General features: G+C 47.6%; 1 protein-coding gene across 10 annotated transcripts in view; it reads right to left on the bottom strand.

Moving 5' to 3' along the window:
- The window catches only part of PPP1R12B (protein phosphatase 1 regulatory subunit 12B), a 126,699-nt gene that overhangs the window by 44,581 nt on the left and 63,579 nt on the right, over positions 1-18,539 (bottom strand). For 9 of the 10 annotated variants that reach the window (XM_014258960.2, XM_088067262.1, XM_088067264.1 and 6 more), the window contains 6 exons: positions 18,315-18,500; positions 5,226-5,316; positions 4,109-4,261; positions 3,237-3,420; positions 2,594-2,706; positions 1,305-1,349 (listed from right to left, as the gene is read on the bottom strand). In XM_014258960.2, the coding sequence (XP_014114435.1) occupies positions 1,305-1,349; positions 2,594-2,706; positions 3,237-3,420; positions 4,109-4,261; positions 5,226-5,316; positions 18,315-18,500 (772 nt within the window). The remainder of the gene's footprint in view (positions 1-1,304; positions 1,350-2,593; positions 2,707-3,236; positions 3,421-4,108; positions 4,262-5,225; positions 5,317-18,314; positions 18,501-18,539) is intronic. The other variant, XM_088067269.1, reaches the window with a different exon arrangement.

Below are 18,539 nucleotides of genomic sequence, written 5' to 3'. Positions count from 1 at the left end.
TACTCTTTTGTCTTAATTTAGGTAATCTGGGACAACTTCCCAGAAGAACAAGACATTCCCAGCAAGTCCCAAACATGCCTGCTGGAAACAAGGTGTCCCTATTATGATTATTACTTTTTACACATTACAAAACTCCCCTCCTTCAGTCTAACTGTGAGGCAGCAGAAATGTCAAAACAATTTTAATGATGATAAATGGCTGAATCCTTCCTGCAGGGTTCAGTGAAGATTTCAGGAAGCTCTGCACTGTGATGAGCAGAAACTCCTGTGGGAAGGGCTGGCCTCCTTGAAGCAGGTGATGCTTTTGTGAGCAGGAATATCTCACGTTGCAAGTGGAGTAATGTGCAAAGTAAGCACTGGGAAAGGACTGGCTGGCATGGAAAGATAAGCACATGCTAAAAACCATCCCAGCACCACATGAGTCTCTGGTCCCAGCAAGGCTTGCTGTAACTTTGCTGCATTCTGACTGAATATTGCAAGAAAGAAAACAAAAACAGAGTCTGAAGAGTGTTATTGCCAATTTTCAGCAAAGAACCAGTTAATTCCAACTAAATGATGCTTCAATCACTCTACTGCATTGCAAAGCATAGGGAAAGGCTACCCCAAGTTCAAGGTTTTCCAGCAAAAATGAAACACCCCACAAGCAGGCTGACCCCTATGCAACCTTACATTTGTTATTTCTCCCAGGTCTTCCACACTGCATTTTAATAGCTTGGAAATGTATTTAGCTTTGACATTGTCAGAGTCAGTCATGTTGTCAGGCCCAAATGTGTTTCAGACAAAGACAAACAAAACCAAAGGAAACCAAGGGAATTTGGAAAGACTCTGTAATTATTATAAAAGGAAAGAAAGAGTCTCAGAGGATGAGACTATTGCAAGAACAGGGGGACACTGACCAACCTCTGACCACTTCCCACAAGAAAACAAATCCATAAGGAGACAGGAGAGCAGATTTCAGAAATACAAAACATCCTGTCCAAAATAACAGCAATTCCAAGATCCAAGGTCACACCTTCCCTGGGACACCTGAGATCCCACTGCCCTGGCACTGCAGCCCCACTGCTGCATTCCCTCCAGGCTCCACAACTCCTGCAGCTCTCCAGGAGCCAACACTGAACTCAGGCCACTCTGCAAATATACCTTATCTTCCAGAAGAGAAATCAGTTAGGAATTTGCTGCTTGGAACTACCTCCCTGTACTCCTGAGCAGAGCCTGAACCTCTCCTATAGACAAGAGCAAAAGCCACAGAACACTCTGTCAGCAGCACCCAAGAATGACATATCAATGATTCATATTCTCACTTACCCGAGTTTCCTTCACTTCTTCATTTCCATCAACTTCATCATCATCCTAGGAGGAAAGGCAAAAATGGAATCAGGCAGCTCTGGAGACAACAAAACTTTATCCCAAGAAGGCAATGTATTGTTTATAGAATCACAGAGTCATTTAGGTTGGAAAAGACCTCCAAGACCTCCAAGTCCAACTTTGATGAAACACAGCACGTCAACTCCAGCACAGCACAAAGTGCCACGTGTGTTCTGAACCCTGTGAGGAATGGTGACTCCACCACTGCTCTGGGCAGCCTGTGCCAGTCCCTAACCACCCTTTCAGAGAAAAAATTACTTGATGCTAACATTAAGGAAACTTCTGTCAAAAGAAATGTCTGTCCAGATGCTTTTGGGTAATCTTCAGATGAGGCTTGGTGTCCTAATGGCCATTTAGCAGATGTTGGTATTGGGGACAGAATGACATCAAGAGATGGCTCCTGCCATTCCAATGCTTCTGAGGAGTCCCTAATACACTGAGGGGAAAAAAACTTGGAAAAACTGCACCTCTGAAATACTGATAGAATACTGACTTCCAAAATATCTCCAGTTCAGTTAGACTCCAGGTGGGAAGACTGGTCATCCCAGGTATCCTGCATAGCTTCTCCAAGCCTTTGCAACTGCTCCAGGGTTTCATGGAACAAACATGAACTACCACAGCATCCCAGCTGACTCTGGATTCAACTATTAACTGTAATTTCATAATTCTTATTATCTCCTGAAAAAGGTGATCTATTTTCCGAGCTGAGGCTCTAACCAAAGTTTGGCAGGTTCAATTTCTTCCCTCAGACTGGAGAAATCCTCTGAAACCAGGACTAAGCAAAACGACCACGACACAGACAGCTCTTCTGCACTTATGCTGTGAGTGTTCCCTGGTGCTGGGAGGGGACCCTGACACAGGTTTTCTTCCTATTGTCTTTCTGTCAAGGGGACTAAAGAGCAGACAAATTTTGGCTTGAAGAAATTTGAAAATACTTCAGGCCGTTTGTGACCTCTTTCCAAAGGAATCAGACTTTGAATCTCTCCTCTGCCATGTGGGCCCTGTCCCAGTCCTGCAGGATTTCCATAAAATAGCTCAGTTACAGGCTGCCCAGAGCCTCCTGCTCGGTCTGACACAGCCCAAACAGGGATGTGAGACCTTTGGAAATGCCAGTCTAAAAGAGAGCTGGAGAGGGAAGAAGAAAATGGAAAAATAGACTGGGAAGAAAACCATGAAGCTTGGAATTGGAAGAAAATTCACCCTGGAGTTTCTAAGGAACTCAAACTCACATCCTGTGTTGAGAAGATGATGCCGGTGCCTCTCCGTCTCTCTTTTGGTCGTCGCCGCTCTCGGATTGACTGCTTGTTCAGGGATCTGTCGTCTGAATCCTGATCTTCACACTCTGGCCAAGCAAAGAAAGACTGCTTTGGTTTCAGTGATTTACATCTGTGCTTTTGCTAAGGTTCTGGGGTTCTTTTCAAGCTCATCAAGGTCATCTTGCCTTGTGTTATATTACATAGGAGTAATTAAACCAAATGAAATGGAATCCCAGTGTCCTACTACAGCTGGATACTCACACTCCTTCCCTCATCAGAGCCAGGGACCTGCCAGCTCTCCCCAAGTCATCCTGACTTACTCCTGCTCTGAGGGTAAGCTGTACTAGGGGAATCTCTTTCTCCAGCTCTAATAGCTAAATACTCCATGATCACTGTCTCATTTATTTATCCACAATGGAAAATATCCTTTTATCCCTGTGTTACAAGCAATAGGAATTTGTTTAACTTCATTTAAACAAATAACATTTGTTTTGTGACATGGCAGCTTCCCTCAGAGTAACAAGTAAACCTGTTCTCTCCATCTGTACACAGTGGAAGTTCTAAAGCACAAGAAAACCCTTGAGCTTTGTCTGTTCTTCACTCTCCTGGTACCTACCATTTTTCTCCATCTCTGTGGCTGCTGCTCTGAAATCTGCTGGATTCACTGAGTCCAGCCCTAGATATTTATTTGTTCGAGTCAGGTATGAACTTGTATAGAGCAGAGGTGCTGCTGTGGAAGGAGACACAGGTGTTGTGGGTTTGTCAGGCTGGGCTGGGCCCCTCAGTCGCCGATAGACGGTCTGAAAACAAAGAGCCATGACAGAAAAATAGTACAATGAAAAGGAAGGAGAAGACTTTGGATTTCAGGGGGTGCAACTTGAGAGTGCAATGTTTTCTTCACCTGTGCTTGACAGATCAGGCCCTTTCTATCACATAAGGATGGGTGTTAAAGTCAGTGTAAGAGCACCCTCCACAGCTGGGAGACCTGGGATCAATCCCTTTGTCCCTACAGCTCATGGCAGGAGACACAAGTTATCTAATATAAATGTATGACTTAGAGTGAAGAAAAGCAGAGGTGATGGTAGGGGCAGAAAACTGGTCTCTCCAGCTTTCCATTACACATGGAACATCTGTGGAAAAATGTGAACGCAAAGCCTCTGCCTAGACTGCATAGCAAGGATGGATCCAGGCCACATTTCTATCATTAGCCTTCTCATTACACTTTCTGGGATTTACACCGTTTTATTTTCTGGCAAGAGCCAGAAAGGTGAAATTCCCAGAGGAGAGCAAAGGCACAGCTAAGCTCCAGCACCTCCACGTGCACCTCCCTCGTGCTGAAGTGGCGCTCCCCAGCCAGCGGTGCCTCTTTTCAGCTAGCCTCTCCCCCTCACAAGACAAAGGTGACCCCCAAAGAATTTCTCCTGGTGTCAGCTCTTCTGAATGGCTTTGTGAGCTCTCAGGGAAGGGGTGCTGAGGCAGGAGGATCACCTCGTCCTCTGTGCTCCTGCCCCAGCGGCCGCGGCTCTCGGGCCTGTCGCCGCTGTCCTGGGCTGTGTCGCTGTGCTGCTCCTGCGCCTGGCGCTCGGCGCGCGAGCGGCTGAACGTGCGCTCGGCCTCCTGCAGCTCCGTCAGCGTCACGCCCTGCAGGGAAACACAACCTTCCAGCCATGCACACAACCACCAAACCCCACCCTGCTCTGCCTTGGAAGGGACAGCACATCTCATCCCACCCCAGCACGGGAAGGGACACCTTCCTCTAGCCCAGGCTGCTCCAGCCCCCATTCAACCTGACCTTGGACATTTCCAGGGATGGGACAACCACAGCTTCTCTGGGCAGCTCATGACAGGGCCTCACCACCCTCACAGACAAGAACTCCCTCCCAGTATCCCATCTAATGCTGCCCTCTGGCAGTGGCAAGCCATTGCTCCTTGTCCTGTCCCTCCAGGTCTCTGGTCAAAGTCCCTCTCCAGCTCTCTTGGAACCCCTTTCGGCACTGGAAGGGGCTCTAAAGTCTCCTTGGAAATTTCTCCAGCCTGAAATTACATTTTCATTCTTCCAGATCAGTTTAAAATGCCACAGACTCACATCTGGTCAGGCTCATGTTTCATCCCTATGGTAAGAGAAAGGGAAGAATTCTGTTGCCTTTCTCAGCCTATTGGCATAATCACTGACTCAAAGCAACCCAAATATATGTGACCACACTACAAACTAAGAGGAAGGCACATTGCAGAAAGCAAAGCTTGGAAATCTAACTCATGTATGCTTGTGGGAGGGTTTTGTAATAACTGCTTGAAGAAAATTTCACCAGAACCTCTCCAAAACAGTGTGAGTGCAGACAAGTCCCCTGTCCTAAGAAATAGAGCAGAGAAAATCCTGCCTCTTTACAGAATCATGGAATGGTTTGAATTGGAAGGGACCTTAAAGCTCATCTCATTTCACCCCCTGCCATGGGCAGGGACACCCTCTGCTGTCCCAGGCTGCTCTAAGGTCTGTCCAGCCTGGTCTTGGACACTTCCAGGGATGGGGCAGCCACAGCTGCTCTGGACAAATGACAGATCAGCTCTCTCCATCCTACATGTGAATGTGAACATTTCCATCCCTCACCTGGGTAGACCTGCGGGTCTGCCGGGCCTGTCTGGATCGTGCCTTCCTCAGGGATTCTGCTTCCTCATCCCGCACTGGAGTCAGATATGACCTGGGAAAAAAAGGCACAGAAGAGGTTAAAGTAAAAGCAGATGATCTGCCTTCCTTGTCTCTGTAGACTCCTGAGCTATTATTCTATTTCTCATGGACAAAAATGAATTTTAGCTCCATCTGCTACTGCTGTTTCTTTGGAACAACTTCCCCATGAGTACACAATACACACATGTTCACAGCACCACCTCCCCAGAGCCTCTCAATAAACCCTTTAGTATTTGGCATGTTCTGTTAAAAAGGTGCACCTATTCTCTACATTATTTGCTCCATTCCAAATAATTGCATCATTAGAAAAAGAACCTCACTCCTCATAACTGCCCTCTCACTCAGACAAAGATCTCAGAACAGAAATCCTGTGCTGGTGCATTCCTCAGACCCTCCTTCCTGTCATCACAGTCACGATCATATTCCTGCAATCTGCTGCCTTCATCAACATGAAACCCATCTGAACTGCAGGCATCACAGAAACACACACCTTGGAAAGAGCCATGGAATTAAAGAAATGACCTTCACATTCTGTGCAAACCAATCTCCTTGACACTGAGAAACCCACAGTTAAACACAGACCTGGGCACAACTAGATTTCATCAAAGCTGGGAGGATTCAAAAGAATTATTCACATGAAAATACATAAAGTGCACCCTCTGCCCTGGCAGTCACTGGGAGGAACTGGTGAGGAATTGGGCAGTGCTCTGAGTCAAGGAGTGCACAGCAGTAAATGATTTCCATGCTGGAGGAGAGGCTTCAGTCTTATGAAAAGTTAATTAAACTTGACTCTTCAGCCTGGTTAATATGGAATGATTATTCACACTTTCCCACTGTACAGGAATGAGGGTGCTGGAATGTTCTTTGCAGATCTATCACTGCCAGGTTAACACTGTACCAGAGGTCTGGATGCTCAAAGGGCAGTGAGTTCAGTGAGGGATGAAGGTGAATACTCTTTGTCCTCCAACTCTTTTCCTGGTTTTAGTCAATCACCTTCATGGGAAACGCTGAAGAGGATTTGCATCAGATCCAGTATGTTAAGACATTCATTAGAAAGTTCACAAAACTGCTGCACCATGACAAAACCAGAGAGAATCCTGAAATCTGGATCTTTCTAAAATAATCTGTCATGGTGGGTTTTATCCACCCTCAGGAGCTGTGTTTAGTGCTGGTTCAGCTGTGCAGCAGCTGCAGCCTGGCCTCCATGGAGTTTCTTGGCTTGCAGGAGGTACAGACAGTCACCTCCCAGCTCCTCAGGTGTAGTGGGGCTCATGTGAGACTCTTCTCACCTGAAACTGATGCAAGGATTAGACCTGATTTACAATGCCCTGAACAGCCCTGATTGCCAGAGGCCAAGGGAAGCGCAGAGGGTTGAGGCTGTGTCAGAGATGCTGGACTGGAGACTCCTGGAGGGGCAGCTCTGATCTCTGCTCTCTGAGCAGGGACAGCACCCAGGGAAGGGCTGGAGCTGTGCCAGGGCAGGCTCAGGCTGGAGATCAGGGAAAGGTTCTTCCCCCTGAGGGTGCTGGCACTGCCCAGGCTCCCCAGGGAATGGGCACAGCCCCGAGGCTGCCAGAGCTCCAGGAGTGTTTGGACAAGGCTCTCAGGGGTGCACAGGGTGGGATTGTTGGGGTGTCTGTGCAGGGCAGGGGTTGGACTCAATGATCCCTGAGATCTTTTGCACTCACGACATTCCATGATTCTTTGAACTGTGCCCTGGGAGCTGCCTGCAATGGAGATGTCCCCAGCTGAGGGCCTGCAGAGCTGCACTCCCAGGGTGATTTATCACCCTCATGAGAAGCTCCAGCACAGCCCATGTGGGTGCACTACAGAGGAGCTCATTTCTTCCCACTGATTGTCCAGACACACACATGAGCTGTGATGGATATGCCAACACGGGAAGTGCCTACACTTCAGAGGGATGATTATCTCCCGAGAATCTGCTGTTTCATGAACAAAAAAAAGCTGCTGTTTGGTAAGTGAAAGCTGTGCAACTCCTAGTTTTGCAGAGCTGGAGTTCTCTCCCTGCTGCAGTGTGTGCACTGTCCAGGTAATAGCACATTAAGGCAACAATAAGCATTTTCTGCAGCTTTTGACACGAGCAGAATCACTGCTGTTTGCCCAGCAGCCAGAAGCAATAAGCCACCTACAGGAAGAAGGCATTTGCAAAATATACTGCAAATGAAGTTCAGAGCAGTAGAAAAAAAAATAAATATAAATTCCTGAAATATATAAACCAAATAAATTTGTAGCTCAGTACAGTAGGCAGTTTACTGCAATGGCTTTGAATCAGTGGAATTTAAATCAGTGGAATTTACTCTGCAATGAGGACGCAGGTACGTAGGAGATACAGGTACAGAGAAGACAAAACAGGTTTTCAGATGAGTTTCAGGAAAGGTTTGGCAAATCCATGGGGAGCAGGTCAGCTCCAGGAGTGGGGAGGGGCTCTGCAGCAGGGGCAGCCCAGGAGGCTGCAGGATTTCCCTTGGTGCAGTGCAGCCACAGCTTTGCTGTGGGAATGACAAGAGAAAAATCATTTTGAGTCTCTTAGCCCATCATCCTCCTAGGCTTTTTCTCCTCTGCTCTCCCAGAATATATATAAAAACACAGGTATGTTACAGCATCATTAGCAATTCTGGGAGTGCAGCCTGTAAAGGGGGACTTGATCTTCAGCTGGGCACATCCTGCAGGTCAGCACGGCTCAGCCTGGGCCGCAGCCGCAGTCCATCGCCAACTTCTGGCTTCTTTCCATTTGCACAATTCATCACTTCCTGGAGCTCACCCAAAGCCATTTACAGCATGAGATAACGGGATTTTCTGAGGCAAGTCAGCAGAGCCCCTGCACAGTGACAGAGCTGCTTTCTGCAAGGGAGCAGCCACAGCCTGTCCCTGCTGCCAGCAGAGGGGCTGTGCTGTCAGTGCCTGCACCTGCACCCAGCAGTGTGAGCCCAGGTGTGCCCTGCCGAGCCCAGGTGTGCCCTGCTGAGCCCAGGTGTGCCCTGCCAAGCCCAGGTGTGCCCTGCCGAGCCCAGGTGTGCCCTGCCAGGTGTGCCCTGCCGAGCCCAGGTGTGCCCTGCTGGCAGTGCCAGCCCAGGTGTGCCCTGCTGAGCCCAGGTGTGCCCTGCTGAGCCCAGGTGTGCCCTGCCGAGCCCAGGTGTGCCCTGCTGGCAGTGCCAGCCCAGGTGTGCCCTGCTGGCAGTGCCAGCCCAGGTGTGCCCTGCTGAGCCCAGGTGTGCCCTCCTGGCACTGTGAGCCCAGGTGTGCCCTGCTTGGGACCCGGTGTGCTTTGCTTTTTAATTTGGGGGGAAGGGAGGGAAAAGACAGATTTTACAATGTGTTGCTTTGCTTAGAAACTGAAATTTGAGAGACCAGAGTGCACTAAATGGGCTGGAAGAGAGAGAGAGAGAGAGAACAAATGCCCAGGAAGAAGATGGTGAACTGGATGCAGCTCAGGGCTGGGCAGAGCAACACGCTGCTCTCTAAAGCAGAAACACTGCAGAGCACAGCAGGCTGCAGGGCACAAGCACCAAATGGGGTGTGAGGCAGCCTCTACAGAGTTTTTAATTATGTTTTAAAGGAACATGCTGCTTGCTCAAGTGCAGTGCCTGTGCCATCCTATAGTTCAAGGAAATATCTCAGGGTCTAGAGCAGATCTTCAAAGGAAAGGTCCTATGTGCTGTGTTTCCTTGCAGTAAGCTTTCTCTGAGAAATACTTGCAATAAGAGCAGCTATAACACCAAGCTCAAGGCATATATAAAGCAGAACAGATTTTTACCAGAATTTTGGCTGTAAGTTCAAGGAGAAGAATACAAATTGTTCAAGATGTGTATGTGAGAGTCAGCAAAACCACAGCAGAGATTTACAGCTCCCACAGACAGAGACAAGTGTGTCCTGCTGCCCTGAGAGAGTTTCTGATTTGTGTATTAGCTAGGAAAAAAACCTCGTAACTGACTGATAAACCTGGCTCCCAATTAATTCTACCTGTTTTCAAGAAAACACCTATTTTCATCTGTCAACTCTTTCATCAACAATAGTGTAAAACTTAAATGGACCCCAACTCATCACCATGTCAAGCCAAAAGAAGCTGCAATACCAACAGAAGTGGAGATTCAACCCAGGAAATAGGAAGGCTGGATACACAGATTGGTAAACCAGGAATACAGGAGCAAATCTGTATGTTAGAGAATGCTGGCAGAGGAAAATAAAATATTGCCATGAGAAACCCTTCCCAAGTCAAGGGATGCAGAAAAGAGTTACAGTGCCCTGTTGGTTGGTGCATGGGTAACAAGAGCAAAAGATGAATTTCTCCAAGAAACACACTGTCTTCTGATAATTCTTTTACAACACTGGTCTCTTTCCTGCCATCCTGAACTCCTTCAGGCACTCAGAGCTTGAAGTGTTTCTGGCAAACACCATTCACCATCATGGAGTCCTTTGGCAGAACATCACCAAGCCCCAGAGGGAACAGCAAGAACGTCCAAAACCTGGAGTTTTACATCACCTGTATATGGCAGAGCCACTGAGGCTGCCCCATCCCTGGATGTGTCCAAAGCCAGGCTGGACAGGACTTGGAGCCACCTGGTCTAGTGGAAGGTGTCCCTGCCATGGCAGGGGGTGGAATGAGATGAGCTCCAACCCAAACCTTTCTGGCATTCCATGAACACCTGGCAACAAATCTGGAAGCTAAACATCCACCAAGTTCTACAGCTGCTCTTTTCTCAGACTGGATTCAAGGAATTTCATTCTGCTGTCAGGACTGAAATTTGAGATCCACCCCTGCCTGAGCTGCTTTGGGCCATGACAGGTTCTCTCCATCCCTGTCAGGTCCTCTTCAATAAACCCAGGTCCTGCAGCCAGCACAATCAGAACATGAACTGCACACTGTAACTGGTTCATCACTGCAGCTGTCCCCAGTCTCTGGGATCAAGACTCTGCTGATCATGAACTGGAGCTGGGCCTGATGGGGCTCTTCTGGAGGAAAGCTCTTCCTAGGCCCTCTCCAAATCCTCTCAGCTCTTTCCAGCTTAGCAGTGATTCTGAACTAAACTCACTAGACTAGGACCAACAGTGAGTTTTCTTGGAAGCCAGGACAGACTTTTGGCTCTTCCAAATCCAGGTAACACAGGTAAGGGGAGTCAGGCACAGGTTTGGCTCCCTGTGCACAAGGAGGTGTGTTCAGCACATGGAAAGCCATGTGGCTATTCAGACCTAAAATGTTTGAAATTTCTCTTCTTAAGAAGAGTACAGTAGCCCTGTTCCAAACACTGCAGTGATTTAAAAAGTCTTTGTCACACATGTATCTATTTCTCAGGCATACACACATATGTATATATATGTTTATATACACAAGTATGTATATTAAAAACTCACATGCATGGTGAAAAAAGGAAAAAAAAAAAAAGTCAGCAAAATCCTGAAGTACAGATACTGTTCCCTGGAAACAACTGGAAAAGTACAGCATCCCAGCAATGCATTCCTACAAACTGGAAAGTTGCCATTAGCAAATAACTGTCTGTAAGCTGGAGGAGGGAGGAGAATCAAGTGCAAGTTTTGCAGGCAACAATGCTGACAGCAGTTCCCAAAATACAATTCCTTAAGTTAGAAAATGAACTATGTCCCCAGCAGCGAGTCAATCATTGGCAACTACATGGAAACAGTCAGAAAAAGAAACTTTTCTGCTCTCTTATCCAAGCAACAGGTTTTGGTTCTCCCCTGAATTTATCCCTGTGCTGACATGTTCTGCCCATCAGCCCACTGGAAGTGGAAATTGTCATTAGAGAAACTGCCAGAAGCTGGATGTGTTCTGAGAGACCCTTCCAGGCAGGAGAGAAGGATAACACATCAGACTGAGAGTGTTGGAGCTGGGGATGAGGGGGGAGACAGCCTGACAATGCTGAGTTATTTAATAAGCTGAGGACAGAAGGATAACAAGATCATAGTCCTAAAGCCTTTCACAGCTTCACAGCAAAAAGGTTTGGCTGAGAATTCCCCATTTTCAGGATTTTGCTGCTGTTGTTTCAATCTGGACAATGAATTCTCAGCTTGTGCAAATTTCAGTGTCTGAATTTCAGTCCTTTGATTACAGGTTGATTAGCAGGTTCACTAGCAGCAGATTAACTTCTTTATTTCTCATACTGCTCAACATGTTCAGTTGCTGATCCAAGAGATTAAGAGACTTGTGATCTTTGCCACTTGTTAATGAAAACCACCAGCTCCCTTTATCCCTGCACAACTCCTGTTTCCACAGGACAGTTACAATGGGGTAAGGTTATATGTGTGACAGTTGAGGCTACAAGAACACTTCCCATCAGTGGAGACAATTTTTGTCCTTTCCCATGCCTTGTCCCTGGAAGTGTTCAAAGGCCAGGTTGGATGGGGCTTGGAGCCACCTGGTGCAGTGGAAGGTGTATGAGCTGTAAGATCCTGACCAACCTCCCAACCCAAACCATTCCATGGTTCCATGTTCAGTTCTGTGTGTGCCCCTCAGACAGCAGAGCTGCTCCTTCTGTGCTGTGTCCCCAGGGCAGCTCCTTGTGCCTCCTTGGCAGTCTGGACAGCTCCAGCACCAGGGGAGGAGTGTTTGGGGTGCAGATCCAGCTGGGAACACAGCCCCTGCAATCCCTCCACCAGAGGAATAAAATACACTGAGAGCTCACCAACTTTGGGGCTGGGGGAGTCAGCACAAACTTGAGAAGCTTTTAATGATCTATGTAATCCCTTCACATTAATTAATATCACTCAGAATTATGGTGAAAAAGCAACAAACTTCACAGTGATGACATTCCCTAAACTGGCTGCAGTAACTGTTTCTGGGAACTCAGACCTTTAAACTTGTGCCAGAAGAGGAAAGCAAGTACTTGTTTAAAAAACCCAAAACAATCCAGGAATTCCTTCTGTAAGAGAAAAACAAAGAGTGCTGCAACCCCAGAGCAGAGGCAGCCAACAGGACCTGAGCTGACAGTGTCACCTGAGACACTGAACATCCCAGCTGTGACCATCACAAGTGCAAAGCTTACCAGGATGGAATATTTTGGAACTGTTTGTGTTCAGCACAGGACTTCAGGTGTCAATATACAGCACTGAGTGGGTTGTCACCATGACAGGGAACAATCTGCAGCTCTTGGGAGCTGCATCCTTGCATTAAAAATCTGCTGCAGGAATTTCCTGCCACTGATCGAGGAAACCAATGTCCTGCCTCTGCCAGCATCCCTCTCATTTGCCATGGAACCAACACAATTTGACATTTTCAATAACTTTAAGCAGACCTGTTACAGCTTTCCCAAAAGCTGGTTTACAGTTTGAAGCAGAAAATTTTCCAGGCTAGAAAATCCCTGGGGGGAAAAAAAATTAACTTAGCAAAACTCTGAGTATTTTGGAAATTGTCTTTTGCAACTAAAAAATAAAGTAAAATCAGAAGCTGGTGGTGATAAAGAAGGTTCAGCTGCTGAACCAGATAAGCCCGAGGAGTGATGTTTGCCTGCCTTCCACTGCCACCTTGTGGGAGCAGGAGACGCCTGAGCAGCTCCAAGGAACAGGATCACAGATCAGCCCCAACAGAATTACACAAAATAACACTGAATATTAATAATGTATCAAAGATTTCCATTTCCTACTGAGCTCACATTGCAGTTTCTTAGCCCGTGGCTTTGGTTCAATTTCCAGTGTCCACTGTTCTCAGGGACAGAAGATGAATTAATTCTGCACAAAAACTTTTCAAATAGAAATGCCAGGGAGGTTACCTAGCTTCTTTGGCTCCTCCACCTTTCACATCCCCAGGTCAATACCGTGGAGCACAGAATTTAACAGAGTAGCTGATTTAGTGCTGTTAGCCCTCAGCTGCAGTGACACACAGGATCTCTACAAATACTTGGCTACATCCTTGGCTTTAATGGCCACTTTGGGCACAGAGAAGTAGCTGAACTTGTCCAAGTTAGTACAGCCAAGCCCCTGAACATCCAGGCAGTGGCACTGGGATGGCACTGGGATGGCACTGGGATGGCACTGGGATGGCACTGGGGCCAGAGGGTGCTGTTATTGCTGTTAGACTGAGGGTGAAGCACGTGCAGCAGGGCAGTGGTTCCTGTTAGTAAGCCAAGAGGAATTGCACACACACTCGGCATGGATGGGGCTGGGGAAAGGCAATTTTACCTTCTGCTTGCTCCACGCTGCCAAGCTGCAGTACTTTTACAATGTTTAGCTCAAGTGGTCCCTGCTTCCTTTCCTTGACCATTCCTGAAGGATCCTGGGTGGATTCTGCTTTTGTTAGCAGGCCAACCCACGGCCTGGGCTCCCCTGCCCAGAGCAAATGCCAAAATATCCACCCCCCTTCCCCTGAGCCCTGGGAGGGTGAAGCCCTGGAGGCTGAGCATGCAGCACACACCTGCTCACCGCCCCCAAAGGAAACTGCACTGACCCTGGCCCACACCTCGACCTTACTCCAAATAAAAATGCAGCCTGCTTTCTGATCCAGCAGGAGCAATCTCGCCTCTTCCCAACATGGACAATCCCATGGCCAGCAGAATTCCTGCCCTCCCACGTCATCTGCACCAGCAGCCTTTGAAAAAAGGGACAACTTTATCTGAAAGTGATTAACTGCACAGCCAGTGGCAGGGAAATGCTGTCACAGCAGGTGCCTGATGATCATTCAGTTCTTCACAGGAGAGAGAAACCTCTTAACTTCTTGTTGTCCACTGTGTACTGTGGACAGGAATCCTTCCCTTGCCTTGGAGCAGCTCCTTGCAGGAGCATCCCACTGCTCTGCTTCCCCAGGGACCTTTCCCAGGAGATTAACACCACTCAGCTTTACATCAGTCAGTGATAAGGATTATAGGGTCAAATGCTGTTAAGAAATGGCAGCAGTGAGCTACAGCTCACAGCCTTTTCTGCCAGTTCCTCCCAAGCAACATTTAAATACCCCTTGAATGCAAATCTCATAGTTTCAGAGAGATCAGGGGCATTTATTCCATTTCCCAGATCATAAGGGTTAAGGGACATTTACCAGGTTACACATCCACGTTCTTCCTGGAGGAGACACACTCAGAATGCCCACAGAACAAGAACCACGAGGTAAAAGGACTTGCCAAAATTTGTTCATCTAACAGTACTGGTGGAGGAGGATTCAGTTATTAATATATAAATAATATATGCTACTATAATTAGCAGCTGGATCCTCAGAATGAAAAATAAATTCCTCTTGGGAATGAAGCAGGAAACAGAAGTGTTTGTCAAACAGTTACCTGGCATGTCAGCGAATTTCCTTCAGCTGAAAAGTATTTCTAGGGAAGACTTTAGAGGGCAAGAAGACATGGGCTGAGCAGAGCTGCCAGCCCCAAAGCTGCCCAGAAAACAAGTCCTCCTCACTCCTAGTCTGGATTTATCATGGAATCATGGAATGATTTGAGTTTGAAGGGACCTTAAAGATCATCCAGTTCCACCCCCTGCCATGAGCAGGGACAACCTTCCATTAGACCAGGCTGCTCCAAGCCCTGTCCAACTTGGCCTTGGACACCTCCAGGGATTGGACAGTTATGTGAGAAACTGGTCAGAATAAATTAAAAAGTAAGGAGAGAGATGAGTTTCCTGTCTCTAAGAGCGTGTCTGATGGCAAGTGCTGGAACCACCCTGCTGGAACCTTCCTGAGGAAGAGGAAGAACACACACAATGGCACAATTCAGCTCTATAAACACAGTGGTGGGGGGGTAAAAAAATTTAAATCCTAATTCTTGCCGAACCAGAAGAGATTTCAAATTCAAGAGTCCTTTTAAACTGGCCACAGACCACAGACTTGCCTTTCAGAAGTTCTCAGGCAAAGTGTGTCTCACCCCATGCTGTGGCTGCAGGACCACCTTTCCAGCTGCTCTGGAAACTAAAACTTCCACAGACTATGAAAAGCTTCAGCCAGATCTCCCACACTTTCCTACCAGCACAGAAATCTCATGGCTCAAGTGACATTCCATTATGGCAGGATCTCCTGCATCCACCCCAATCTGCACCCAGGGGACAGAGCTCTGTGCAGCCCAGACTTGTGACAGCAGGGATACTCTGGCAGGGGCTGCAGTGCAGGACTCCTGTGACCAGAGCCCTCCACTGACCCTGCACAGACAGTGAAGCCACTGTCACCTTGGATGAAAATGGAAAATCCAGCACTGGGCTCCAAACAACAGGATTCCTCATTCCCCACCATCCATGGGCAGCCAGCAGAAATGAGGAAGCTTCTAGCTCTGCCCCAGGAAGAACAGGGTCTGTGTGAGGTACTGTAGTCACAATATCCACACAGCTGAAATTCACCCTCAGCAGAGCCTGGGCTGTTTGAGTTCAGACTGACAACAGAAGACAATTTGCTTCTGGCAGGAGATGATCCAAACAGCCAGACCACACTGTTCATCAGCACCTCCAAAATTCCCAGCAAAAACCCCAAAGAAGCTGCCTGGCACAAGCAGTGGCTGTGGGAGATGGCCCATTTCCAGCTCACAGCACAGCACACTGCAGTGCTGCAGAGGAGCATCAGGAGCCTGGGATGTGCAGGACACACTGAACACACGTGGCAGCACCTCTGGAACATCTGGCCCCAGCCCTGAGCGGGCACTGTCCGGCTGGCACCGCGTGCCCCAAACAGATCTCTGCTCTGCTGCCCCTCTGCTGGTTCTTTCCTTGGAATTTACACGATTTCCCAGCATTTACTGGAGCATTTCCTGACCAATGCAGCTGGAAATCAAAGAACAGGTGAAGCACCATGGGTCAAACACTGTGCTGGGGCAGGGTAAGGCCTGCTGGCCACCAGAGGATGCAAACCAGCACAACAGAGCACTCTGCCAGTCGTTCATGCCCAGCCCTACTCAGCCACTTCTGCTTTCACCTTCTGGCCTCACACAGATAATTTTCAGGCCACAAGTTCAGAGAAGTCCCTGTGATCTAATATTAGATGATCAGCCTGTTTATGTTTTTGTTGCTAAGAGCAAGCTGGCGCTTTGGAAACACTGAAGCAGCCCAAACACTCCTGCAACAGCTGCCACTGGGAACTGAAATCCATACAGCACTGCCCTGACAACTGTTTGCCTTTTTATTTTACTGGAATTGGTCTCCTTCCCTAATAAGCTTTTCCCATTTAGGTGACTTCTCCTGTCTCCCTGTGTCCATGTTTCCTACTTCCAATGTGCAGATAGCTCCCAGTCACTTTATCCCACTGTAAGGATGTACATTCATCACTAAGGTTTCCTCCCCAGTGAGCACAATACAAAATTTCTGGACTTTTTTTACTCTCAGTTGTTTCAAAGCATCAGTTGAAGGTGAGAAAAATTCCTAGTGTTTTCTCTTTACATTACCATAATTCACATGAGATGGTTCTCTAATAAAAATGCAGGAGACAAACAGATCTTCTGTATTATTTATAGAAACAGATTTGACAGTAAATGCCAATGCAGTAATATCAATGCATGCTTTTTTGGGCATCTACAAATAACTATCCCTGTCCAGCTCTCTATCTGCAGACAGTGCCAGAAGTCTGGGGGGACTTTGAGAAGCCCACTTCTGAAGGGAAAAATCTGCTTCTGCAACTTCATTTTGGGCTTGTTAAAATGGAGAGACCCTTGTGAAGGGTCTGAAGTGAGAACTGAGAGCACAGTACTCACTCTGTCCTCTTGCACAACCTCACTGGGCTCTGGCAGCATCTTCTGGCAGCTCATCTCAATCCAACTGCAAATGACCCCAAGCCAAGTGACCTCCAACAATGCAACAGGAGTACACAGAGACACTTCCAGGGCTAACCCAAGTGCTTTCACACCAAAGTTACCCTCCAGTGGCTGGTGCAAACTATCCCTGCACACAAAGCTGATGAATGTGGCTCCTCCAGAACGTTTTAATACTTTCCTAGTGCTCCCTGTGCTAGCTCTGGAAAAAAAAATAAAAATCCTAAACAGCATTACAAATTTAAGTATTTTCCAACAGCACAGCCCACCTTGCTTGGATGTACTGCAAGTGAAGCTGAGCAGCAGCTCAGCCCAACCACCTTTAGTGGCTGATAATTCCCATTATTGCTTTTGCCATCCTTCAGCCTCAGGCCATTTAAGATGTGTCACAGCACTATCTGCACTCAGCAAGGGTTGTATTTCAATAAATCACCATGACAATGTGGAAGAATCCAAGCACTCTGTAGATACTCTACATGAACTCACTGCTGGTTAGAAACACCCAATAATAAATAATAGTTATTTATTACTATTTGCTTTCACTGATGCCATCAGAGGAGACAGATTTTGGAAAAGTTAACCTGTTTGCAGGAGGAATATACAGATCAGTTCATATTCTGTAATTAACACACAGGGTAAAGTTCCTTTGGAAAGAGCTGTCTCCCCAGGTTTGTATTTCCCCAGTCTTAAAATAACACCATGTGATAAGGAAGACATACCACCAGCTGGAGTCAGTCATTCCCACTGCTGCTACTGCTGGAATGGCCTCAGCTGCACACGGCAGTCTCCTGCCTCTGGCCTTTCCAGTCAAAGCTGGAGTCCAGCTCCTACTGTGTCACACACTTACACACCCCAGGAATGTTTGTTTTCTCCCACTCAACTGCAAAGGGAATCTGGGGGACCTGTGCAGCACAGATGTCTCCATCAGGGCATAAGTAAATACAGCTGAGCTGAATCAGAGGGACAGATTTTATCTGAATGTATCTCAGGACAATGGTCTTTTTAGGGTGGGATTCATTTTACACAACCCACTGTGAGTGGCTGCTATGCTGTGTGTCCCTGCAAACACACTGGGATGGGGCTGAGATTAGGAGCTGAGATTAGTACTGAAGGAAAAGGCTGAGATGCTGAAGAGACAAGCAGAAAATTATGGAACTCAATTTAACCTACAAGCCCGTGATGATTCAGTTCAAAACCTTCAGACTGGGTAGGGACAGCAACCTGGGAACTTCATGGAGCACCTAAAAACCAGTTCTTAAACCCCCACCATCACCACCACGTGAGAGCTGCCCACGGAGGGGGCCACTGGAGCCCACTCCTCACTGACCTTCTGCGCTCCCTGGCCTCCTCAGCAGAGAGCTCCTTCCCCAGGGCGGAGGCAGCCCCGGCATTCCCGGTGCCGTTGGCAGCGCCGAGCACAGCACGGTTTGTGATTACACCTAGAGGGGTGCTGCCACAGCTGCCCTCTGCGTTTTTCTCTACAGCAGAATCAGTTTGTTGCCTGAAAGGGGCTCTGAAATAGAGAAGACATATGGAAAGCAAAGCAAGTGAA

The sequence above is a fragment of the Pseudopodoces humilis genome, chromosome 26 (assembly GCF_049639895.1).
Source record: "Pseudopodoces humilis isolate 2021_Gansu_Grassland_sample_001 chromosome 26, ASM4963989v1, whole genome shotgun sequence".
Lineage (NCBI taxonomy): Eukaryota > Metazoa > Chordata > Aves > Passeriformes > Paridae > Pseudopodoces > Pseudopodoces humilis.
The sequence above is the reverse complement of the archived record's forward strand: the minus strand, read 5'-3'. Positions and strand labels throughout refer to the sequence as shown.